General features: G+C 30.1%; 8 protein-coding genes across 8 annotated transcripts; 5 read left to right on the top strand and 3 right to left on the bottom strand.

Moving 5' to 3' along the window:
• Positions 1 to 527: 527 nt before the first annotated feature.
• FG379_001410 (uncharacterized protein) lies at positions 528 to 1520 on the bottom strand (the record flags this gene model as incomplete). The annotated part of the gene is made up of 1 exon (XM_067327013.1): positions 528 to 1520. One exon carries the CDS (start codon positions 1518 to 1520, stop codon positions 528 to 530), a length of 993 nt encoding a protein of 330 aa, XP_067183919.1.
• A 318-nt stretch (positions 1521 to 1838) lies between these two features.
• Positions 1839 to 3851, top strand: FG379_001409 (uncharacterized protein; the record flags this gene model as incomplete). The annotated part of the gene is made up of 1 exon (XM_067327012.1): positions 1839 to 3851. One exon carries the CDS (start codon positions 1839 to 1841, stop codon positions 3849 to 3851), a length of 2013 nt encoding a protein of 670 aa, XP_067183918.1.
• Positions 3852 to 4622: 771 nt separating this feature from the next.
• Positions 4623 to 12125, top strand: FG379_001408 (large Sec7 domain containing; the record flags this gene model as incomplete). The annotated part of the gene is made up of 1 exon (XM_067327011.1): positions 4623 to 12125. One exon carries the CDS (start codon positions 4623 to 4625, stop codon positions 12123 to 12125), a length of 7503 nt encoding a protein of 2500 aa, XP_067183917.1.
• Positions 12126 to 12261: 136 nt separating this feature from the next.
• FG379_001407 (proliferating cell nuclear antigen) lies at positions 12262 to 13047 on the bottom strand (the record flags this gene model as incomplete). The annotated part of the gene is made up of 1 exon (XM_067327010.1): positions 12262 to 13047. The coding sequence occupies one exon, from the start codon at positions 13045 to 13047 to the stop codon at positions 12262 to 12264; it is 786 nt and encodes a 261-aa protein (XP_067183916.1).
• A 984-nt stretch (positions 13048 to 14031) lies between these two features.
• FG379_001406 (uncharacterized protein) lies at positions 14032 to 16023 on the top strand (the record flags this gene model as incomplete). The annotated part of the gene is made up of 1 exon (XM_067327009.1): positions 14032 to 16023. One exon carries the CDS (start codon positions 14032 to 14034, stop codon positions 16021 to 16023), a length of 1992 nt encoding a protein of 663 aa, XP_067183915.1.
• A 62-nt stretch (positions 16024 to 16085) lies between these two features.
• FG379_001405 (uncharacterized protein) lies at positions 16086 to 16706 on the bottom strand (the record flags this gene model as incomplete). The annotated part of the gene is made up of 1 exon (XM_067327008.1): positions 16086 to 16706. One exon carries the CDS (start codon positions 16704 to 16706, stop codon positions 16086 to 16088), a length of 621 nt encoding a protein of 206 aa, XP_067183914.1.
• An 896-nt stretch (positions 16707 to 17602) lies between these two features.
• FG379_001404 (heat shock HSP70) lies at positions 17603 to 19639 on the top strand (the record flags this gene model as incomplete). Its single annotated transcript, XM_067327007.1, has 1 exon — positions 17603 to 19639. One exon carries the CDS (start codon positions 17603 to 17605, stop codon positions 19637 to 19639), a length of 2037 nt encoding a protein of 678 aa, XP_067183913.1.
• An 872-nt stretch (positions 19640 to 20511) lies between these two features.
• Positions 20512 to 25851, top strand: FG379_001403 (extracellular with a signal peptide sequence; the record flags this gene model as incomplete). The annotated part of the gene is made up of 1 exon (XM_067327006.1): positions 20512 to 25851. The coding sequence occupies one exon, from the start codon at positions 20512 to 20514 to the stop codon at positions 25849 to 25851; it is 5340 nt and encodes a 1779-aa protein (XP_067183912.1).
• Positions 25852 to 26333: the final 482 nt, after the last annotated feature.

The raw sequence follows: 26333 nt of genomic DNA, 5'->3' as shown, positions 1-26333 counted from the left end.
AACCTGATCTTACTAACTTTTCTAATTAGAGTTTCAAATGACTGCCTTAAATCACTACAAATTAATTGCCACCCGTATTTTTAAATGTTTTATATTTACTATCTGAAACTTATTTTTATAGTATTCTAGTGTTCAGTTGTTATGTGAAATTTTTTACCTACTTTTTGTATTGCTCATCACATGCAATTTTTTGTGCATGCATCCCGGAAACATGATGGCGCCAATGTATGCATTTTTTATTAGGGAGGGTAGATGCTGTTTCGAAAACAATGTATGGAAAAATGAACAATTAATTTATGCTTCAATAAAACATATTACCTCATTTTCTATAGCTCAGCGAAATAAAAGCTTTTTTGCGAAAGAAATGACTAAATTAGTAAAATTTCAAACAGAAAAAATATGTGATAATACATTAAATTTAAATATAAGCCTTTAGCTTTATAAAAATATTTCATTTAAAAACATTAAAACGTTTGATTATACCAATCTTTTATTATTTAATTTACATTAGTAACTTTTATTTGAATTTACGCATTTTTTTCACTTTTGATTTTGGCCCTTTTTACTATTTTTTTTCTTACTAATGTTTTCTTATTGCCTTTATGCGTATGTTTTTGCTTTTTAGTATCTTTAGATTCAATTTTCTCTGAATTTTTTCTCGCATCTTCCTCAGACAAAGCTTTTGTAACTGTGATAGTTGATTCTCTAAACATCTTTCCATTTAATGCCTTAATTGACAACATTACATATTTCCTATCTTTGAAAAGAACAAAACCAAAACCTTTAGGTTTACCAGTTGTTGATGACTTAATTATTCTGACTGAGTTAACACAATCATCGTTTAAGGAAATAGTTACGAATTTTCTAAGTTCGTCCTCAGTACAAAGTTTGGGTAAACCACCAACAAAAACAGTTTTTTTTCTGTCAAAAGTACTAAATTGATTACCTTTCGATGCAGGTGTTAAACGTAAGTATTTCCCAGAAAATAGCGCACCAGAATGTTTATTGATTATATTCTTCATCAAATTTTTGTCCTTCAATATAATATAAGCATTTTTCGTCCCACTATTTCCCGAGAAACATTCCAAAGCTGCTCCAACTTTTTTGTTTGTGGCAAATTTTGGATGAATTGGGAGAGATCTGAATCTAATTGAGACAATTTCATTATTTTTCAGCTCAAGTTTCCTCAATAATTCTTTCTCTGAGATATGTAGACTTACGTTACCTACAAATAGAGTACTGTCTATTCTAGGGTCACTGTACTTGTCATACTTTTTAAGTTTTGATTCAGAATTATCCGATTCTTGTATATTGCTTGCTACCTTTTTCTCTTTTTTACGTGAAACGATATTGTCACCTTCCGTATTCTTTACGTTAGGAACGATTCTCCGTAAAGGATTTGAAGATATACATTCACTCAAAAGTTTCTCTATAGCCGGGTTTATTCCTACCTCTGTATTTTTATGTTTTCCCGACACTGCACTCGATAAATTGTCCTCTTTATTTAATCCTTTTTTCATTTCTAGCTACTTTCAATATAAAGACGATTGCAAAAAGATAAATAGTGTATTACCTATATATGTTTGGCTTCTTGTTATAATATATTTCTCAAACGTTAACTTCGATAGAGGAAATTAATCTCGCCTATTTATTTTTCTTAATGTCAAATTCTACGCCAAATGTTGCCATCGTTTAGGCGCCGTTTCTAAACCGCCGCTTTGCTTTTCATGCATTGAATCTAGTTTCAGTCATGATAAAAATAAAGATTAAGAATTATATAGAATAAAAGCTTGACAGAAAATAACGACTAATTTCATGTATAGATTGTTCCAGACCAAATGTTGGAGTCTATCCTGGAAAGTGAACATGGAGAGGAAGCAAATATTCATCCAAATTTTGTGTATTTAAAAGGTATCTTGGAGGGAATAAACGAAACAAATATAACATCTTTTGAGTCGATAGATGCAATGTATTTAACGTATATTACACTTTTAGAACATAAAAACGAGTCAGATATGGGTGTGGGATATAAATTAATATCGGATAAAGTTGTGGATATATCTAGAGTATTACAGGAATTGCCCTTTTCAATTTCCAAGTATTTGGGTTGTGTCCTAATAATGAGCATACTTATAGTTAAGACTGAGGACTGGTGCAATTTAGACGACGTCTCAAACTTTAATATATGTAACTTTATATTAAATTCAATCGTAGAATACTATAATAACAGAGTGTCAATAGAATCAGATAATGTTGATGACGATGATATACAGTTTGAGGAGCATTTTATGAGCCCTTCCCCTATAGGCTCGGACGAATACAGGATAAACGAGAATAGAAAGAGAACTATAGAACTAGAAATAGCCAATTTAAAGAAAAGGAGAGTATTGATTAGATCAAAAAATAAATTTAACTCTGAAATTGTCTTTATTATAGACACAACTATTAAAAATCTCGAGAGTATTTCTTCCGTAATTGGAAATACTTTGAGAATGAAATTAATTGCTTTTTTCAGAGATTTTGAACCGGAAGAGGGGTTAAGTGAAGGTATATTTTACAAACTATATATTTTTAATGCCATTATTTGTTTTTATAGATGTTCTGGATCCTTCTTAAGTAAAGCTTTATCATTTAAGCTCCCACGTGGGAGGTATCTAATTGAAAATGGTATTGGAATAATCTCCAATTTTATCCTAAAAGATATGAAAATAAAAAATGAAAAAAAACTATGTTCAAAATTTTCACCAAGTAGTATTTTTTTCATCATTATTGACTATATTTCAATGACTCTTTGGTTCAGAATATATATTATGAGAATATCTATTATTGTTGGAAACGCAATGCAAGAAATAGTTGAAAACTACTATTTAGAAGACTGTCAGGTTAACAAAGAATATCACAGATTGGAGTTGCTAAATAAACACTCCGAACTACTAACCGGAATAATTTCGAATTTTATAGAGTCCAACAATTTAAATACTGAAACCGGGGATAATCATTTTTTAATTTTGTACAGAGACGTCGAAAATGTTTTAATTAAAACAACGTTTGAAGTAATATATTCAACATTTGACGTACCCTTAGCTTATAGAAACCATTTTATGTTGCATTTTCATGTCACTGAAATATCGAATAACCATGTGTTAAATTTGTTATACTATATTGGTTATTTGGTTAGACTTACTATCCAGGAAGCGATCGTTTACACAGATATTGATCTAATTGTTTATGTTTTAAGGACTTACTTAAATATTATTTACTCTATTACAAGGTTTGGCGATAGTTCAAGGAAAAGGATGTTTACCTTTTATCTTTCTGAGGGGATTAATGTGAATTTTAATACGGAAATGGATAAAATTCGCATCATTATAGAAAGCTTTATTGGAAATAAAAAGATGTCCATAGATTCAAATAAGTATAAAAAATCAGTATTTACATTCACTAAGTATTGTATATATTTGGCAACTCGCATTAAAAATACTCTGTCTGGAAATTTAATAGATCCGAATATTTGTAAAGTCTTAGATATTTATTCTAGTTCTAAAAAGCTACAGGTTTTTTACTATGAAGTAGCATCTCTAATTTACACAGTTAGCTTTATTGGAATTATGTTAAGTAGTGATTCTAGTAAAGAAGGGGATAAACGAAATGAAAATAACTATACATTTATTGAAAAGATAATAATAGAGTTTTTTTCGCATAATGAACTCAACAAAATAATAAATTTAAACCAAATGGTTTATAATAGCCACGTAACTGAGAGGCAATTGTTCGATAACAATTTCGCCTTTGAATTTCAATTCATTCAAAAACATTTAATCAAGTACATTTCATTTAAAAACGACATGTAAATTATACCACCATTTTAAATCACAAGTTGGTAAATTATTTGCACTAATCACATATTATTTTGATTTTTATTTAGCTCTTCTAAATATATTTATTAACAAGCTTTTAGAATACTGATATACCACTTATTATTAACTATAAGTTTGTGTTGCACTGATTTATGCATGTGAAAACACTGAACATCTAATAATAAAAATTATTAAGTGACATTGGTATATTTTCTTAGAATTTTGAATTAACTTATAGGTAACTTATTTATATTTAAAGCATTTATATATTTGTTTTTGTTTTTTTTGACGGGTTTTGTGTGGTTTTTTTCTTCTTTTTGGAAAAAAGTGAGACAAGCAAATTATCAGCTATAAAATTGTAAAGTGAACTGATATAATCAATCAAAAGCAGTAAAAGGTGGAAATTAAAGATATATTCGTCCGTTTAATTATTAAATGACCACAACACTTTGTAATTTAATATTTATATAAATGTTAACGTAAATAAGTATTAAGCGGGAAGATCATCAAATAATTATTTATGCGTTTAAATGTTAAAGGTTATGTAGGTAGGTAAGGATGCCTGTGTATATGTAAAGAGAATTGATTGGAAAGTGTGAGTAATAATTAATTAAAGTTTTACATTTTGGGTACACATAGATAAAAAATATTATATCAATATAAACTGGGAAAGGGAGTATATACACAATAATTCGACGCTTACCTTCTTCAGAAAAAAACAAAGAAAAAATAATAGTACTTGATGTAAAGATTTGAAATTATGACATGTTTATTAATATATTAAAGTCGATTCAAAAGTTTGCATACAGCTCGAGGAAATATAAGGATTTGGAGACTGTTACTTCACATTGTATTGACAAATTAAAGTTATTTGTTGGCTTTGAAATTTTGAGAAATAGTGAAATAAATCATAGTAATATAGAACTTGATGCAAATTTAGACTTGAAAGACTATTTGGATAGACCCACAGATGTAGAAATTCGGAGTATATTAACATTTGTTGAAAAAAGAAAAAACGGTGAGCTTGATTTTAAAGAATATGATGGGTATTTAGATATTATTTACCCATATATTGTCTCCCCAATATACAAATCATGTAAACAGTACACAAATCAGAAATTAATAGCAATAGCATTAGATGGGATACACAAACTCGTTTCATGCGAGAGGTTTAGATCTATCTCAGTAGATATTTCAACATTTTATGGTTGTAGTGAACTTGGGTTACAAAATAATAATATTATGAACGGGTTGGAATTTTTAACAAAACTTTTAGTTGAATTGTACGAAAATGTTGAAGATGATTCAACAAAAATACAAACTATAAAAATACTACTGTTAATAATAGAAATTAATATAAATTATTTCGATTGTATTATTTTTTATTCAATAATATTAACATTATTTAACATTTATAGTAGTACAATTGATACTGGAGTAAAAAATTCGTCAAGTTCAGTTCTAATTCAGATAATTGAATTCTTTTTTAACAGATCACTTGGGCAAAACAATGAATATATCGAAAAGTACTTTATGTTGTTAATTGAAACTATATATACACTAAGTATGACAAATGATATTTCAAGTATTAACAAACATGCAAACAGCAGGGAGATTGGGAGGTTGAAGTTGATTATTCCATTAGAAATGAAGGTGGAATCATGCAAATTTATTGAAATTGAGAATAATTTTTTCAAATTTGCTCATAATAATATTGACTTGGATCAAAAGGTGTGTAAAATAAGAAGTATTGGTTTAGAGGCATTAATTCTTGTGTATAAAAGGTACTTTGGTAGCGTTTCATGTGAAAATAATACCTATATTTCAAAATGTATTAATAAAGTAAAGCATGTTCACATGTTCTGTATATTGAAAAACACAATTTTAAATGATTCAAATATAAGAATAAATTCCCTAAAGTTGTGGAGCTTGAGTAACCATATTGATAATTTGATTAATTTTCATGGTATTTATATTTCAAAGTGCATTATGGGTTTATTTGACTGCAATTTGGTTGAGTTACCTGAAAAATTAACAATTATAAATATATTATTTAACAAATTAGTTGATAACGAGATATTATTTTCTTTTCTTTTCAGGGAATACGATTTAAATCTAAACAACGAAAACCTAATACTTAAATTGTTCAATTTACTTACTAATATACTCATTGAAGACATTTCTAATAAAACAAATACTAAGGCTTTACAAGAAGTGGCATTTAAATTGATGATTAGAATATTGTTGGTATTGAAAAACATTTTGAGCCAATTTAATAATATAAAATCAGTAAATAATGATGATAATATCATATTAATGAAAAAATACCTAATGAATGAATATTTGAATGATTTTAATAATGGTGAATACAATAAAAGCATTGAGTTGCTTTTTGATTCTGGGATTTTAGAAGACAAGAGCGAGCTAACTATTGCAAAATTGTTGATTTCAAACAAATACATTAGCAAAGTCTCAATTGGTGACTATTTATCTCTTCCAAATAAAGTTAATAATGATGTATTGAAGGAATACTGTAACTTATTTTCATTTAAGGGTCATAGTCTTGACTATTCATTATACATCTTCCTGTCAAATTTTCATCTTCCAGGTGAAGCACAGAAGTTAGATAGAATAATTGAGCAATTTTCAATAAAGTACTACAGTGACAACCTCGACTTGTTTCCGAATAAGGACTCCGTTTACATAATCGCATTTTCATTAATGATATTACACACTGATGCTCACAACAAAGAAATAAAGAACGATCATAGGATGACAAAAAATGATTTTATTAGAAACAACAGTGAGTTATTAGTCTCATCAAATTATCCTATTGACTTTTTGGAGATATATTACGACAATATTACATTAAACGAGTGGATATTTGAATATTATAGAGATCAGGCAGTTGTGGTATTTCCTTTTTTTGAATATTTCATTAATTATATAAATAATGTAGACATTACAAATAAAGATGATGGTAACAGTGAATTTCAAATAGAAATATTGAGTCATAAGTTATATAAAAAGATAATTAATTTGTTGATAAATAACAATGATAAGGAAAATAATAACTTGTTAAATAAAATTTATAGAAAAATTAAAGAGAGATATGAAACTTTATATTTTAGTAATGAACTCACTCAGGAATTGATATACTGGAAAATTATTCCAAATAGTTCAAGCCAATCAATCAACGACAGTTTATTAAAGAAAAAGGCATCTTTAAATAATGAAAATGGTCAATTAAACAATTCAGGTGTTTATTATGACGGTATAAAGTTTAATAAAATTCTAAAATCATCTCAAAGTTCAAATACACTGCAGCCTAGTAATTCTATTAATCAAAGCACAAACACAAAGTGGTCAAGTACAATGAAGGTAACGGATTTGAAAAATCGTGATATAAACAGTATCTATCAAACATGCATAACAAATATCATTGTTAGTGTGATTAATGGTAATAATAACGAGTTGAACGAAAATAATAGCAATTATATATTATTATCAAAAACAGTATGTTCTTATATTACAGAAATGATTTCAAATATAGACTTTTGGATATATATTAACAAGGATTTTTTGATTAATTGGATCACAATTATTAAATTAATAATGGAGCTAAGCATTATATTGGATATGGAACCATGCTATACGATAAATATGGTAATTTTGTCATATTTAACAAATATAGTAACGCTGCCAATAAATTATAATGATTTGTTTTTTTCTGATATAGATATAAATAACGACTTATTTATTAACAATTACTGTGAAGACAAAAAAATGAGTGGCAGTTTTCCAAAAAGTTTGTTTTTTTCAGAATTTGATAGTAATGTTTGTAGTAACAATGTTGAGACAAAGGATTTTAAGTTAATAGTAAATGCACTTAAAACACATTTGCATAGTATGGATAATATTGATGTTAAAAGGCAGAACAGTAGTGATCAGGCAGGAGCTAATTTGCTTGCAATTATTAATAGTGAGAATTATCCAAGTCAATTATTATTGAGTGATCCAAACATTTTTGCAATAAAGTGTATATTAGACGTAACTAATTCTTACGGGGATAAGTTTACGTGTTTGTTTTGGTTGATTGTAATTGAAATTATATCGCAAATAGATCGCTACTATTATATTAAAACCTTACAAAAAAGCAACGAATATGGAAATATAGACTACTTTGACTTTAATAAGATGATAGTGAACCAAGGAAAGGACATAAAAGAAGTAGTTGATTTTTTAAACATTAGTAAAATAAGAAACAGTAGTATTAAGGAACAATATAACAACTCTACATATATCCAAAGTACGAAGTCTATAAGAAGCATATTTAGTATAACAAAAAATACAATAAGCAATTCGCAATTTGAGAACACCAATAATAACAATGGCAAGGAATTCGCTGATAACATAAATAAGAAAGTAAGTAATTGCAGCAATAACATACCCATTGCTAACAGTAGGAGCAGTCAAATAATAAAGTCATATATCTACTTCAGGAATTCCATTTACCATAACAATCTCTGGTGCAATCAAGTCAAGTCGGAAAATCACATAGTAATGGAGGATGAAAATATACTATGGGTAGATAATGAAATATATAGTTACCTTCAAAATCAATTTTCAATATCAAATCTAAGAAAAATAGACAAGTACAATTCGGAAATAATAATAGGTAATTTTTCCATTTACGAGAAGATAGAAAATATATTTGCATTAAATATATTAAAGAAAGGGAATAAATATTTAATAAGGGATTTTTTTATGGGGTTGTTATTTAATGCAATAAATCAAGTATTATATTCTTGTAAGGTTACAGGACTATTTTTATTTCATGATATTTTTGAAATAATGGGTTTATTAATTGATTCAAGTTATCATAATAGCTTTTATGAAGTAATATTATGGGACGATTACTTTATACCTTATTTTTATAATAAGACAATTCAATTACTAGACAATAATTCATTAAAAATAGTGTTAAACTTAGTAAAAGATTTTATTATTAAATTATTAAATTCATCAAATAACTTTATACGCAATAATACATACGACAAAAGTGATAAAAATAAAATAGTATTTGTATCAAGGGAAAATTCACTGAAAAATACATTAACTCAAAATAGTATATTTTTATGTATTAATTTAGACGACAACGTAAATAATAGGAGTTACTCGTGTTTTTATTTATTTAAATACGTACTGGATAATGTATTGGCAAAAAACTCAGTAAATGCATCTATTTCATTGATTGAACTAATGGTTGACATTCTTTCGAATATGATAATTCAATGTGACGGTATTATGTACTACAATACAAGGGATTTTAAAGATATTTTAGATATTTATAATAATATTTCATACACAATATTGAAGAATACAGATGTTTGTCCGGACAACGATGAAGGTGTATTGAACAATGAGATGGATATTCTTTCGAATATAACAGCAAGTATAATATCAATAAATGATTTTGTTTTTATATTAGACATTAACTTGTCTATTGTAATGGTAAATACGTTGATAAATATATTAAAGTTATCAATAGGTATAAACAACAGATTGGTGAGTGATATAAATGATTACCTAATTTATATATTTTATTTGATGATAAAGAATACATATGATGCAGAGGTTAAAGTGTTAATTCAAGAACGTAGTGTTGTGAACAATTATTTGTTAGGTAATAACGATGATTGTAACCGTTGTTTTAACTCGGAGATACATAAAGTGTTCACTGGTTGCCTTCGTGAATACTTGTTGTTTGTTACGAGATCATATGTAATTGAAAATAATTATATTGATTTGTATTATTATAATTTAACAAATATTTCAAAAATAATGCATTATTGGTTGAAAATATCACTTAAATCAAAGTTGGTCGAGGATACACTATTTGTTTACAATTTAATATACGAGTTATTCAATACTATTTCACTGTGTTCAAATATAAACAGCAAAGAATGCGATGGTTATAATAGAAGGTATAGTTGTATGATAAATAAATTGACTAATAACTATTCAAATTCGGAGAATAATTATGGATTTAAGCAGAATAGTATCAACAACAATATCAGTGATGGCAAAAATGAGGACTTGGAAGATGAGTATGACGAAGAGGAGTGTGATGAAGAGGATGATTTTGAGAATTATTTTGTTGATGATGAGACAGATATAAATTTTATTCAACACACGAATTATAATTCAATAGGAACAGATAAAAGTAATTTCGAAGTGACTAACAAAAAACACCAACTATATAATTCCCAATTGACGTTAACAAATACAGACGACATAGAGGAAAAAAGCAGTTATAATTCAAAGAATACTTGTTCACTATTGGAAAGCAAGATAGAAGAAATGAATAAGGTATTGAATACCGAAGATTGTAAGAATCAATTGATAACTGACGAGATGCTGGAAAGTGGGTTTTATTTAAAAATGGGAAATATTGACTTGGAAAAGAAGAAAGCACCTAAAGTGATAAAAACAAAATATAATATTTATAAGATATTGGAATATTATATTCTTTGTTTAAATATAAACGTGGTGAAATCGATATTTAAAGACTGGTTGGATATAAACAATAAAATAATATTACTGAACAACATTAATATGTTTAACAGGGAAGATATAAGAATACAATTTAAATTATTTATCGTTTATTTTAGACTAATAGATAATAACAGGAAGTTGTTTGGATATGACGAATGGAAGCTGATTATTGAATCTTTTTCAGAATTAATAATGAGATTCACAAATAACATACTTGCAAGTGAGAGAATGTATTTTGTTACGGAAGATGTCGATAATAATTTCGATAATGTTAAAGACGGCAGTGACAATAATTATGAAACAAGAAGGTTGTCTATAGATGACCTACTGGTGAATTATAGAGGAGAAAAATTTGGTGAAAGTAGCAAAAATAGTGAAGTGGATGACTACTACTATACGAAGAAAAGATCAAATATAGAATCATTTTTTAAATCAATATTTTTTCAAAGAAAAAAATATTATAGTGATTCAAAAAGAATCAAAAACTATGACGACAGTGATATAAATATGTTGAAGAAAAGAAACTTTGAGAAGAGACTAGCAAACTTGAGAGTATTATTGAAAAAGAATTGGAGATGTTATTCTCATAAATACATCAAGAATACTTACGATCGGGATATGTACAATTCCTACAATAAATTAAGAGAAAATATAGAAGAATTAATAAATATATCAATTAAAGAGGGAGTACAGGAATGCAATTTCAAGAATGATAACAATAATATACTTAACAAGCCATACTGTATACAGGATTTATATTCAACTGTACTTGTAATGTATAAACTGTTGGTTAATTGGTTTTTTATTGATCTAAAAAACATTAATGGCAATAGTAACTTTAATTGTGATAGTGATAATGACTTTCATCAAGAAATATACAAAGTAATAACTAAATCATTAGGATTTTTACATTCAACACTAACAAAAAAATTGAATTTTGTAAAATACGACTTATATCAGTACAATCTTTACTTGATACAAACGATTCAATTATACACGATAATGGAATTTCTCAATTATGTTGGTGACACCCAAGAATTTTATGTGAATAGCTTAGTTGATTACATAAAGTATATAAACAGTGAGCATATGAATTTAGAAGATCGTTCAAGAAAATATTCAAGCATCTCAAAATACGAAATCATGGTAAACGATAAAAACAACAATTATATAAGTAATGATAAAATTGTTAATTCAAATAAACATTCAAATAACTATTACTTCAATTCATGTTATGACCTATTGCTATATAATAAAATAGAATTGAAAAATATATACTATGTATCACTATTTAACTTACTGAACGATATACTAAACGCAGAATGTATAAAGAATAATACCAATTTTCTCCCAAAATTTGTGATTGGTAAGCCGATATTTCAAAGAGCTCTCTTAGATTTAACTCTAGTTGGTAATGACCAGCTAGAAATGTTGTCTAAACACATACTTACGAGGTGTTATGATGGTGATGACACGATAACTAATATATACAGTAATAGTAATAGTGCTTTAGAGATAAAAGCTGAGGTTGGAAACACAAAAACAAATAAACTAATGGGATTAGATGAGCAAACTAGTTCAAAAAATGAAAATAGCGATAATTGCGACGACAATAATAGCAATAGTAGTGTAGTTAATAGTTTTAATATTGCGGCCGATATACATGCAAATGAAAATAATGGCAATGAAAGGCGCAAATATATGAAATGAAAATCGTGACGTCTAGAGGGAAAATGAAGATTTTAGTCGTAAATGGCAACAATTAGTGATTACCTATTTAGTAGTACTTGTCCCAGTCGATAAATTAAGAGCAAAGATCTTTCAGCCATAATGCTCTCATTTTCATTTATCTTAATTTTGGTGCCAAATAAAACTGCATATTCCCATGTTCATATTTATCATTTAGTGGAAATTGCAATCTCAAAGGAACACCTTTTGAAATGCTAATTTTGACAGTTGTACTTAAAGGAGCAGCTTTTGTGAAGTAAGAAAGATATCTAAGTGCGTACTTTTGAGAGACAGTGTCATCAGCATGAATTTGAACAGCCTTAGTTTCATCTGGGCTATCATTAAGTGGGAAATTTAAGTCAATTTTGCCATCATCTCCATCCACTGAGAACTTGATATATTTACCACTAATTTCAATATTAACTTCATCGCCTATACCACCCATATCTCTAACAATAGATTGCAAAAGGTTTGAAGGCATAGTTACATTGCACTCGTATTCTTCCTCTGGAATTGAAATATGTTCTTGTTCGATGTCCATTAATCTCAATGTGCATTCTTTAGAAGACAATATACCATTATTATCCTCAAAACACATATTCATCCTATTATCCTCAGTATCGTCATATTTTTTTAAAGTCATGCTGGTATCCTTATCACAAAATTTCATAAATTTAGATAGTTGTTGCATGTCCAATCCAAGCACTATTGGTCTATCACAACGATAATGTTCAAAGGCATCTGGTTGTATTGATAACGAAACAAGAGCAACATGAGAGGAATCCATCGCCTGCAGGTGTAAACCTTCACTATCACAATCTATATTTATATCCTGGCAAAGTTCTCTAAGTGCCTCCACTATCTTTTTAAAAAGTACTGCACTTTGCAATCTTGCCTCAAACATTTTTTAATGGCTATAATATAACAACTAAATTAATCTATTGGTAATAACAAATCGTATATTCGCTTTATGCTACCACTTTCTTTTATATTTTATCTTATTATGCTTTTATTATGTGTGGGGTTTATGCTTATAATTTTTGTGTACCAATTTATTATTACAGAATTTCACTTGCGCCTATTGCTGTTTACTCATTGATTTTACTTATTTAACTATTAATTTGTACTAATAAGTAACGTACATTTGGCGCCAGTTATATTTTTTTGCGGCTGACTATGGAATTACTGGTATAAATATTCTATTAAATAGAAACCGAATAAACGAATGAGTGACGATATGGTAATTTTGTGAATACACAGAATAAGAGGATCATTTGTTTACTTATCTGTTTCACATTCTCTGTCTTATTCAACCTCTTAACGAGATGTTCTTCCAATGATGTAGTTTTCTGACTTTTACCATTTATGAATTTTGCAAAAAGTTACTGTCACTCTATTTACTTTTTCATTCCAATAAATCCCTTTTTTCAACTGAATTTTGCATTTAATTAAATTGTTGAGGCTGTGGCGCCAGAACATCCTAATTGTAAATTGAGCAGAAAAATAAAAAAGGGCTTGAAAGTAAGGTAGCAAGAAAAATAAATATATTTGTGTATATATACGAGTATATATGCGTATATTCATGCATAAATAGCACTTCTTCACAAAAAGTCGATGATTTACAGCTTGTAAGACGCAACCGACCTTAAATTCTTGTGCACAATAATTGTAACATATACTAGTATAAATATATGTATATATATATATATGATAATTAGAAGAATATATGAAAGACACAAGCAAGGGAGTTATACGCAACAATAACATAGGCGAATAGTAAAAAACTTAATTTTAATTTGAATTTTTCAGAAGAATATTAGAAGTCATAGCCATTTTACATTTATGAGAATAACTTATTACAGTTAAAGCGATTGTTTTATCAATAAAAATGTCATTATACTATCGCTTTTTACATGAAAGATCTGAGTCTTACAGGTCTATTGAGCTGAATGTGAGTTCAATTAGAACGTCTGACCTAAAGCTGCTGGTTGCGGAGCATTCCGGTCTTTCTAAGGAATATATGAAGTTATTTGACTTAAAGGTTCTAGATACAGATGAGAAAGAAATTTTTCCTGATGACAAATTGCTTCCTGTTTACTCTAGAGTTGTAATTCAAAGAATACCTTGGAGAGAATTGAAGGAAATACATCACGATGCCCAAAAAAGTATAAATAATGAGGTTGTTGAAACAGTAGCTGAAAAAAAACTTACGTTACCTTCAGAATACATTTGTAAACTTTGCAACTACCCACTTATTAATCCGGTTTTAATTAAATGTATTGGAAGTTGTGGTGCTTCTGCTTGTAGGGATTGTGTCAAGAACTACCTTGAGCAAAATAAATCAGTTGCTATCAAATCTTGCCCATCATGTGGGCAAAGATTTAGAGGAAGTGTACCAAATAAAAGTTTGGCAAACATGTTAGCTGCAATAGATTGGGATAAGTTTGATTACCCAGTGAGAAATCCAAAAATGGAGTCAAGCAATGCTGGTAATAATAGAGTAGTAGAAGAGGGATTACCATCAGGAGATTTAGGTTTTTCAGGTAATAATAACTTAGATAATAATATAGGAAAAGAGGAGTTATTTGAGAATAGCAATATAGAGTTAAATAATTCCAATATTCCTGACTCTAACTTGAGAAATGTTTATAATGTCAAAAATGAAGAATTTGATTCTTTAGAGAATAATTCAAATTCTTCCCAAAACATTAATAATTCGGTGTCATTAAAATCTGTTTATTCATCTGGTATTGTTTCTAACACTAGTGAGGAGTTGTCGACTGCAAAATCTTCTTCTAACACTCCTTCAGTAAGTATGGTTAATAATAATGAGATTGCTCAAGAATCGGCTTTAGTCCGTGAAGGTGGAACTGATTTAACATCTAAATCGAGTGTAGCAGAAGTGCTTGAGACTATAAATTTCTCTAATTCAGGTACAAAAGAATCTATAATTCAAAATCAGTCAAATATTTTAGTTTCGCAGCAACAGGTCTCTCGAAACACTAATTCGCATAATCACTCTTCTGCTACTTTTAATAGTTCTCTCGTTCCTCTTCTCAGTGCCAACAACAACACTGTTGTTCCCTCAACTACTAATACAAACACAAATGCTGCTGCCCATCCCAATATTAACACTACAACTTCTCCACCTATGAGTTCTTCTGTTCCCGGCTCGCATCCTCCCCATCCTTCTTCAATTGGTTCTAATATTCCAATGTTACACCCTCAGAGTATTCCTCCACATCCAGGTGTGCATCCACAATATATAGATGCTTGGCCCATGCAAGGGCCCCATCCATACATGACGCAATTCCCACCGGAAACTCCTGGCCATCCGATTCCCTTCCACCAGGGTGGGTTTCCGACAACTCCTTTTCCACCTCATCCAATTGCTCGTCAGCAAAATGGGCGAGTTCCAACAGTAGCAACAATACAAACGGTACCAGTAGTAGCTGGAGTACCGACGGTTCCAGGTGCACCACACCAATTTGGATATGCAATGCCACCACCACCACCTGGAACTCATCCTACACACTTTCATCAGCCATATATAGAAACAATAATGCCTATATGTGGTCCTTATTTAACTGAAAAACAAAGAATCAGATTAGCAATGTCTTTTCCCATGTTATCAGAGGAAAACTTTAATTTAATTAAAGCAGCTCAACAAAGTGTTAAGGACATATGGTCTCTTCTTCCAAAATCTATTCGTACATCATTAATTCAAGAAACACCTGAACTTAATATTTCTGCAAACAACAGTGACAGAAGGGGAAAGTCATTCAAAAAACGTAAAGACTACAATGGAAACAGTAATAACAATTCAAATACACCATCTAATAATAATGGAAAATCAGGTCCCAAAAAGAGGGCAATTTAAATAGAAAGAAAAAGCGCAAACTATTCAATTTGACTATTATATTAATTATAAGCATTCGTATTTCAGTTTAATGGAACTAAGTCTCTTCCCAAGCGGCTTCTATTCCCTATTGCAACTTTGTTTTGATATGGAAGAGGACCAACTGAATTGATTTTTTTTAATCCTTTATTTTCAATGCTAATTAATGATTTAGATGTTCTATAGATGTAATTATCTTCTTTTAGTGTATCTGCGTTTTCAAGTACGGTTACACTCGAATTACCTTTTATATTTGACATACTCCTCGCATTCTTGCACTCCCCCGGACGTCTGTATCTTTTAAACTCCATTTTTGATTCCATTGGAATTTCTTTTTCCAAACATTTTCTTGCTTCTGAATACTCCTCCATTACGGAGTAACCACCTCCTGGGCCCATCCATATTGTTTTATACTTGATTTTATCATTTATTTCTGTCTTTGAATTATCACTGCCACTTTCCATGCTTTCTATTGATTCAACAGAATCCATATTTTCCAATCTTTTATCTACAATTCTTTTTTTTACATGTACTTTCAATAAACTTGGAAATTCTTTACTTTCTCTTTTTGTCAATACTCTTTCCAACTCATCCCCCTTATTATTTGATGGAATAAATAAAACGTTACTAAAACCAGAACTACTATTCTTGTAGTACATTTTCATCTTTATTGCTTTTTAAATACTAGATACCTAAATTCTAAACCTATATTTGTAATTTAATATTTATGGTAGTAACTACCAAAATATGCTTACTGACACAAACTAATTATTGGAAAAAATAAATTACCATTGTAATTTTCCACAAGTCCTGACCCCATGCATCAATATGGCAGTGGATGCAATTTTTAAATCACGACTTGATTTAATGAGAAAAACAGAACTATAAATTCCTAATATCACAATTGGAATAAATATGATTAAATTAAAGCAGATATAAAATAACTCAATTCTAGGTAGCTATATAACTTACTTAAACCTAAAGTAGTACTTTAGTAACAAAATAAACACCTATTATTCAGTATTTTCTACTCTATTTAAAAAAGAAATGGTGATTATTCATTGTTTCATGATAAAACAAAAACAAACGAAGTTGCAATAGTATAAGGAGCATACAGAGTGTTTCACTTCTGCTTTAATTATTTTATTTAAACCTAAATCATTTTTACTTATCTATCTTAAAATATAAATTATTAGTTTAAAAATATGGCGCCATAACTGTAAAATTTTCATTGTAAAAAAGTACCAAGTTATAAAATTCTGACCTATAATTTGAAGTAATCTATAAAAAATTCAATTTTGTTACTTTCAAAATCTGAAGAATAAAAGATAATATTTGTTTTTAACATATTCAATCTCTTTTCTTTCTTTAATTAACTGGACCTATTTATTTTTTATTTTGATGATTAATGAAGAAAAGTAATTAAGCGTAAAATAGAGCATTACTCTGAAGCAATCTGTTTATTTGGTACATTTACATTTCATTATATTTTTGGCCAACTTAAAAAGCAATATCAAGCAGTTATTATTTTTTTGATTTGAATAAATAAGGAGCGACAAAGATGTTTTCTTTAGTTTTTTCAAATAATATAAAAAGTGGAGGACTGGTTAAATTTTCAAATATTGGAATTAAAATGTTAACTAGGACGTTACCAATACTAACAACACGTTATATGAGTTCAGAGTGCAGTAAAAAGAGGAATGAAAAAAGAATTACAGGTGATGTAATAGGTATAGATTTAGGAACAACAAACTCTTGCACAGCAATATTGGAGGGTACAAAAACAAAGGTAATAGAGAATTCAGAAGGTATGAGAACGACACCATCGGTAGTAGCATTTACAGAAGATGGTCAGAGATTAGTTGGGGAAACAGCCAAGAGACAAGCAATAACAAATCCGGAAAATACTGTTTATGCAACAAAAAGGCTTATAGGAAGAAGGTATGATGAAGACGCAATAAAGAAAGAAAAAGAGATATTACCATATAAAATAGTAAAAGCTGAAAATGGGGATGCTTGGGTTGAAGCAGGAGGTGAAAAATACAGTCCTAGTCAAATTGGTGCATTTATACTAGAAAAAATGAGAGAAACGGCAGAATCATACTTAGGTAGGAATGTCAATAATGCAGTAATAACTGTTCCTGCATATTTTAACGATTCACAAAGACAAGCAACTAAAGATGCAGGATCAATAGCGGGTTTGAATGTAATGAGAATTATAAATGAACCTACGGCAGCGGCTTTGGCCTATGGAATGGAAAAGGCAGATGGTAAAACAATAGCAGTTTATGATTTGGGTGGTGGTACATTTGATATTTCAATATTGGAGATACTTGGTGGTGTTTTTGAGGTTAAATCAACTAACGGTAATACCTCATTGGGAGGAGAGGATTTTGATCAAAGAATATTGAATTATTTAATTAAAGAATTTAGACAAACAAATGGAATAGATTTAAGTAAAGACAAATTAGCATTGCAAAGATTAAGAGAGGCATCTGAGACGGCTAAAAAGGAGTTAAGTATTAAACTGCAAACCGAAATCAACCTTCCATTTATAACTGCTGACTCAAAAGGTCCTAAGCATCTTCAAATAAAATTAACAAGAGCAAAGTATGAAGAGTTAGTTGATGACTTACTGAAAAAGACTATTTCTCCAACAGAAAAGTGTATCAGGGATTCAGGTGTATCTAAAGACAAAATAAATGAGGTTATATTAGTTGGTGGTATGACAAGAACTCCAAAAGTTATCGAAACAGTCAAAAATATATTTGGGAAAGAACCGTCCAAAGGAGTTAATCCAGACGAAGCTGTTGCTATTGGAGCCGCTATTCAAGCCGCTGTGCTAAAAGGTGAAATTAAAGACCTTTTATTATTAGATGTAACGCCACTTTCACTCGGTATTGAGACACTAGGTGGTGTTTTTACACGTCTTATTAATAGAAACACAACTATTCCAACTAAAAAAAGCCAAGTATTTTCAACTGCTGCCGACAACCAAACTCAAGTAGGAATTAAAGTATTTCAAGGCGAAAGAGAATTTGCTATTGATAACAAACTTTTGGGGCAATTTGAAATGATCGGAATACCACCTGCTCCTAGAGGTGTGCCTCAGATTGAGGTTACTTTCGACATAGATGCAAATGGTATTATGAATGTTGGTGCCATAGATAAATCAACAGGAAAGAAACAAGAAATTACTATTCAGTCTTCCGGTGGCTTAAGTAAGGATGAAATTGAAAAAATGATTAAAGAAGCTGAGGAATACAGAGCTAATGATCAAGCAAAAAGGGAATTAATCGATGTTAAAAACGAAGCCGAGTCCTTAATTTACACAGTACAAAATCAAATTGATGTCTTGAAAGACAAAATTTCTCCCGAGGAAAAAACCAATATTGAGAGCATTATTAATGAATTAAATGGTAATTTGGAATCATGTGGAAAATCTGACAGTATTGAAAGTGAGATTCAAACAATCAAACAAAATATCAAAGATCTTCAACAGGCATCTTGGAATGTTTCCCAGAAATCCTATAACAATAACAACGGTACTAATAACTCCCAGAATAATGAAAACACTAATGACGATTCTGATCACTAAAGTTTGAATTTTCAAGTCAAAAGCAATGAGTTATTGTGACCATATTTCATTTTTTTCATATTAGTATGATATCAATGAAATTTTAGATTTATATCTCATTTAATATTTCACTATATAGTACTCGGTATAAATATTCAGATTATGTATTATGTTTAGTTTTTGTTTTAATCATTTGTTTATTTTATCTGCTTATTACATCGTTTCCCTTTTATTATATCTTTGTTTATATATGCTTGTATTCATTGTTCAATCATTGTGTTTAGCTGTTTTTCTTTGCATGTTATATTCAAACAAAAGGTATCCACATGAAAAATTGCATGCATGCATGCAATATTTTTAAAAATAAGGATCTCTGATGCAACATATGCAAAAATTCGAGAATGAATCATTTTATAATGAACTTATCATAATGTAAAGTCTTAAAATGTAAAAAGTAATATTTTAGTTTGTGATACCAAATAAATTGAAATAAATTATTTGAGGTTTTTACCAGTACTGTAAAATAATATAATTTTTTGAGCTATTTTTGTCGACTAATTCATTTATCAAAATATTTAATAGAATCCCTATCTACGAGTTTGTTACTTATTATCTGGTAAATATCATTATAACAGGTTAATTAATTTGGTAATACAGTGTTTAAACTTATTAATGAAAAATTAAACCGAGTAGAATACCTTATAAGGAATTGGTTAAATAAATATATAGTGGCTAAGTTATATATTATTACTTATCGTTGTTTTAAATCTAAAATTTAGATAATATATTCCAATTTTATGCTTTTTTTTAGTATTTAATGCAGATCCATTTAAGTTCTACTGAATAATAGGTTCATACTTAAGTATATTAATTTAACAAAAGAAAGAACAAAAATGACTGGATTTTGGTTTTGTATCAGGTTACTATTTTTAACTTTACTGTTAAAATGTAGCTTTTCAGAGTTGATTTATTCAACAGAATATGGAAATGGAGTAATTCCAAGCATAGAAAATGATTTAATAGAGACTAAAATAATTGAAAGCTTATCAAGTGGTAAACTGGTGTCTAGGGTACTACATGAATTAGATAATAATATAAACAGCAACAATGACAATACAGATGAGAAAGGATGTAAATTGTATTTATATACACGAAATTCAATAATACCAACAGAGATTGTAGATACATCAACATTTTGCCCAGAAGAGGGAAATAGGGGTTACTTGTTACAAAATGAGGAAGGATTTGGACCTTCAAACGCAATAGTAGAGATATCACCGATTGTCCAGGAGTATACTTGTTTAAGAAGGTCTAATTGTATGATAGCAATCTCTGGAATCGGATTAACTCAGGAGGATACAATATATTTAGTCAAAAATGTGGAAGATGGGAAGTTGAGAAACACCAATGACTTTAAACTAAAAAACAGATTAATGGATCAATACTTAAATAAATGTCCACCTGGTGACTCAGGAATAGGTCCATTTAAAGGAATAAGGTCTTATGAAACATCAGAATTAGTAATTGGTGACAGTATGCAAAAATCTCCTCAAAAGCAAGTAACAGTGCTGTTTAACCTCTCTTGGATAAAAGAAGGAACTAGTAGCTATACAATATGTTATTCTCCAGCAAAAAGTAGGGTTTATAAGGAAACTAAAGATGCCAAACTCCACTTTTATTCAGCAGGATTACTGAATATCAGTGAAAACGTTTCGTTCGATTGTAACTTTGAGGTCCAAGGTTACTTAGGATGTGGGTTTAGTTCTTTATTGGATTATCAAACAAAAACGAAATTTGACATTGGAGTAGGTGAGGAAGTGGTAGTTGGCTCAAGACCGGAAAGTGATACAACAACCGGAATTAAAGGCGAAGGTCATTTTATATTTTTCAGAGCACCTGGATATATGCCAGGAGCAACAGCCTTGTTACTGGGAAATCCAAGGGTATATTCGTTTGGAAGTCATTGTTTAACTTTAAGATATTTTATGGCAGGAGCAGATGCAAATGTACTTAGAATATATATGGCATCAGGTCTGTTAAATTCGGTTCAATTGAATTCAAAAGGTTTACCCCCAAAAGCAAGAGAATCAAAACCAATATTGCATTATGGTAGGCCAAATTGGTTAGTAGTTGGACAACAGGGCCCATCTTGGGAATACGGAGGTTTCGAATTTTATTCTGATGGCATAACACCTTTAAAAATGATAATAGAAGGTGTTGGAGGACGTTCTGAAGATAGTTTAATAGCTATTGACGATATTCAGGTTAGATCTGGCCATTGTTCAAATGAAGTTTTAAGATCAAGCGAAAGGAATGATCATAGGTGCGTTTGGGGTGAAGTAAGATTAGTAAGTAGTAATTTTACGACAGAAAAATCGTGGGAAATAGAGGGAGCATTAGGTTGTAGTGGTAGAACATATTCATTTAGTAATATCCAAATAAATTCCGAAGTAGCAACAAGCACTGATTGGATACCATGTTGTTTACCAGGATACGGTAACTATACAGTGAATTTACACGATAGTTATGGAGACGGGTGGAATGAAGGAAGCTATTTGGAGTTTAGATTTTTTGATGAAGTAATTGGTGTAGGTAAAGATTTTAAAAAAGGAAAGCTCCAAAAAACGGAATTAAGTATTGGCTCAATACATATTGATAAAATTGAATCTGACGAAAAATCCATAAATGTTACAATTAAATCTAATAAAGATAACATATTAGTTTGGTGTGGTGTTAGAAAGGCAGGTAATATCACACCTTCCGTATCTTTAATAAAGAAATATGGACAAAAAAGCAATAGGTCATTAAGATTAAGAGAAACTTACTCATTCACATTTTTATCTGCATCAAAGGGTGAAATCAAGCCCAATACAGAATATGATCTATATTGTTTTGCAGAGGATGTTAATAGAATAATAGAAAATGAAGGTAGCTTAGATTCCTCTATTTTACCAATAAATGGTAATGGCAACAGCAATAGATTGAGCACAAGCGTGAATGATAATTTATCAATAGAATATTCAAGAATAAGAGTAACAACGGATTCAAAGAGTCCAGATTTGGAAATAAAACAGTATAAAACAATGGAGGAAAGTATAGAAATTACACTAAGAATGAACGAACCAGGTATAATATGGTGTATGGCCGATGGAAAAAACAACTTTGGTGCAATAAGGGAGAGTATTATGGAAAATCAAGAAGAAAACATTAATAATGATCATTTAAATTTAGTAAAATTAATAAAAAGTAATGGAGTGGAAAAAACAGTATCAATGAATGAAGTTAATTTGGACTTAAAAATGATAATAAGAAATTTAATTCCATCAACACAATATGATATTGTCTGCATTGGAGAAGATTTAGCATTACCAAAATCAAATAGAATAAGTATAGAGGAAGTAGTGAGAAATTTAACTAAAAGAGTGACAACAAAGGACAGAGTACCAAAAATAGAAATAATTAGAGTAGTGCCAGAACTTGGAAGATTTACAGTTACTGTTAGAAGTGACACGCCATCAAAGGTAATATGCGTGGCAACATTGCCAGAAGGAATGTATCCAGGTCCAAGTGAAATAGAGAAATATGGTAGAGAAACAGAAATAAACGATTCAAAAGAAGAGAAATCGGTAATATTGAATGGAATAGAAGGTAACCAAAAGTATATAATATATTGCATGGCAAAAAGCAGGACAGGACTGGTAATGCGTTTAACAGATATATGGGCAACAGCACAGGATGTATCATCATTCGGGCGTTTTTGCGATATACCTTCATATCCATCGGATGTTGAAAATGGAATTGAGACTCCGTTTGATCCGTTAACATATTTAGAAGAGATGAAGGTTAGGAGCTACTTTGATTCTGTAAAGGAAAGCTATGGTTCAAAGGGCCCGTATAGAGTAACATTGTTTATAAATAAAACAGAAGCATATGAATATTTAGATGCACTAGATATGCATAAACGTAATCCCAATATATATCCAGAACCAACTCCACCAGAAAGATATGCAAGAGTTAGATTTGGTTCATGTAATGATACAGAAAATATGATGAATCCATTGGGTGAAAATGGTTTATATCATCAATGGAAAGTAGGTCCAATAGTTTTAACAGAAAAAGAGAAGGAAAATGTAGGAATATGGAATAGCATAGGAAACAATTTGTACAATAATAATACATTGGAAGAAACAAACATGAATATAAAGAAAATGAGTCACACGGCAATATCAACTCCGAGACCAGTAGAGTGTGATGGCTGGAACCCAACGGGGCCATTTGGAAGGAGACTTTCTCAGATAGTAATAAATGAGGATGGTATTTTAAAGGATGGTGCAAATCCAAGTAGAATGCAAAAACTGGGAGAATTGCTAGAGCAAAATAGCTTAGATAAGATAGTGTTTGAAACATGTGGCAGCTACTTACCAAAAGATCAAGTATTTGGAAAGGAATATGTTAGATTAGGTCCAATAGTATATCAACCGCATATTAAAAGAGAGAACAATAATGAAGAAGCGGACGATTATGATCAAGAAGGATATGATGATGGTAACGAAGAACCAAAACTTTGGATAGGACTGAGGACAGTGGATGGTACACAATGCCCAATATTTTTTGAATTAAAAGCACCTTATACAACAATAGAGAGCATTAGAAATGGCCAAGCCAAGATAGAGTTTGATAGAATGCATCAGATGTTGGTAAGTAAGATATGGTATGATGGTACATCATTTAATGATTTGAGTAGCTTAGTGTTGTCATACAACAAAGCAAAAGATGGCGACAATAAACCAGAAAAACGAATTGGTAAAGTGTTAAATTTGGTAACTCCGAAAATATTGTTGGAAAGAAGAGTACAGCAAGAGAAAGAAATGAATGAATTAAGACTAAGAAAACTACAATACCTGGAAATGTTTAGTAGAGGTGGTTTGGAAACAAGAGCAAAACCAGAACATTGTGAGCCAGGAGGAAGGAGATTTCAGATATTCAAGTCTCCAAATAGAGAGGCATATACAATAAATTGGATAGGTTGGGAGTTAACTCTGACAAATGATAGAGATAGTGGATTTAAGATATGGAATCTAACATTTTTAGGCAGAAGAGTGGCGTTTGAAGTATCAATGGTAGATGCAATGGCACATTACACTGTATTTGAAAGGCAGTGGTTCTTCTTAGACAGTTGGTATGGAGGTTTAGGAACTGCAGCAAGAAGAGTACATCCTGGTTTGGAGTGTGCAAACACAGCTCAAACTATATTTTGGGATAGTAGTGCATGCGTATTTGAACAGGATACAGGCAGACCAATAAGATCACATTGGAAATCTGGTGGAATAAAGGATGCTGCACCACTAACTACGTTGGTAATAAGACAAATAATAACTGTATCAAATTACGATTATATCGTTGATTTAATACTATATAATCAAGGTTCATTTGAAATGGGCGTCAGCTTCACGGGTGAATTATATGCAGGATTGGAGGTGCCATATTACTCTGCAAAACAAAAAAAATACGGTACACAAATAACACCATCAGGACAAATGGCAGCATTACATTCGCACTTTGCGGTATGGAAAATTGATTTTGATTTGGGTCCGGACTATACTGACAATTCCGTGTCATGGGTAAAGGTGAAAAGAGACCCAGTTAAAGAGGGTCACCATATGTTGGAGAGGATAATAGCTGAAAGAGAAACTAATGCTTATTCGATGTTAAATGAAACACATCACCATCCCAAGGCTTACTTTGTGATCGATGAAAAACTTCAAACATATGGAAATATAGGAGGTTTCATGATAAAACCGCTAAAATCAATAGCTGATTTAATGCCAGAACATGAATTATACTCAGGTCCAGCATCATGGTCAAAATATGACATAGCATCCTCTGTATTCAAGTATTCAGAGTTGGATGCAGACTTACCAAGAGATAATAAATTCGCATCAAAACCGGCAGTTAGGTTCGATTCGTTTATAGCTGACGATGAAATAATAAGACATAGAGACGTAGTTACATGGGTAACTTCTGGAATATGGCATATACCGACGCTAGAAGACGTTCCACAAACAACAGCGCTAGGCAACACTCTTGGATGGTATGCGAGACCATTCAATTGGTGGCCTATGGATCCAAGTATAACACTACATAATGCAGTTAAAGGTGATTATACAGAACCGGGTACATGCGCCTTGCAAAGAAAAGGTAACTTATTGCAGGTAATAAAGGTTGTGGAGTAAGTGTATGTCGAATATTAAGTTTAGATAAGTTAAATGGTAAATAAGTATAGTTTAGTCTAAATTTTGGTGTAAATACAAAAATTCAGATATATTTGTTTGGGAATAAAGGTTGTGGGGCTCATAGAACTGGAGGCAGTAATTAACAGCAATAATGCGTCTATTATGATGAATATTGAATGACTGTGAATAGTAATAGGTTAAGATCAAAGGGTATAAATCACATTTTTAGTGGTTATATAAAAAAATAAATTACATTACCGGCATAAGGTAAATAAAAAACAAAAAAACATTACTCGTATTTTGGCTCCATTTTTCAGTGCCAGAAGCCAAATTTTGATATTAATAAAATATAATATATATATTAAATGGATATCAGTAAATTTAAAACAACTTAAAATTTATAAACATTAATATTATCAATAAGCTGAATTTAATAATAATAAATATATGTTATTATTTCTTTTAAGCTCTACATAAATAGA

The sequence above is a fragment of the Cryptosporidium bovis genome (assembly GCF_009768925.1).
Source record: "Cryptosporidium bovis isolate 45015 chromosome Unknown contig_21, whole genome shotgun sequence".
NCBI lineage: Eukaryota > Apicomplexa > Conoidasida > Eucoccidiorida > Cryptosporidiidae > Cryptosporidium > Cryptosporidium bovis.
Note: the sequence above shows the minus strand (reverse complement) of the source record. Positions and strands in the feature narration are given on the sequence as shown.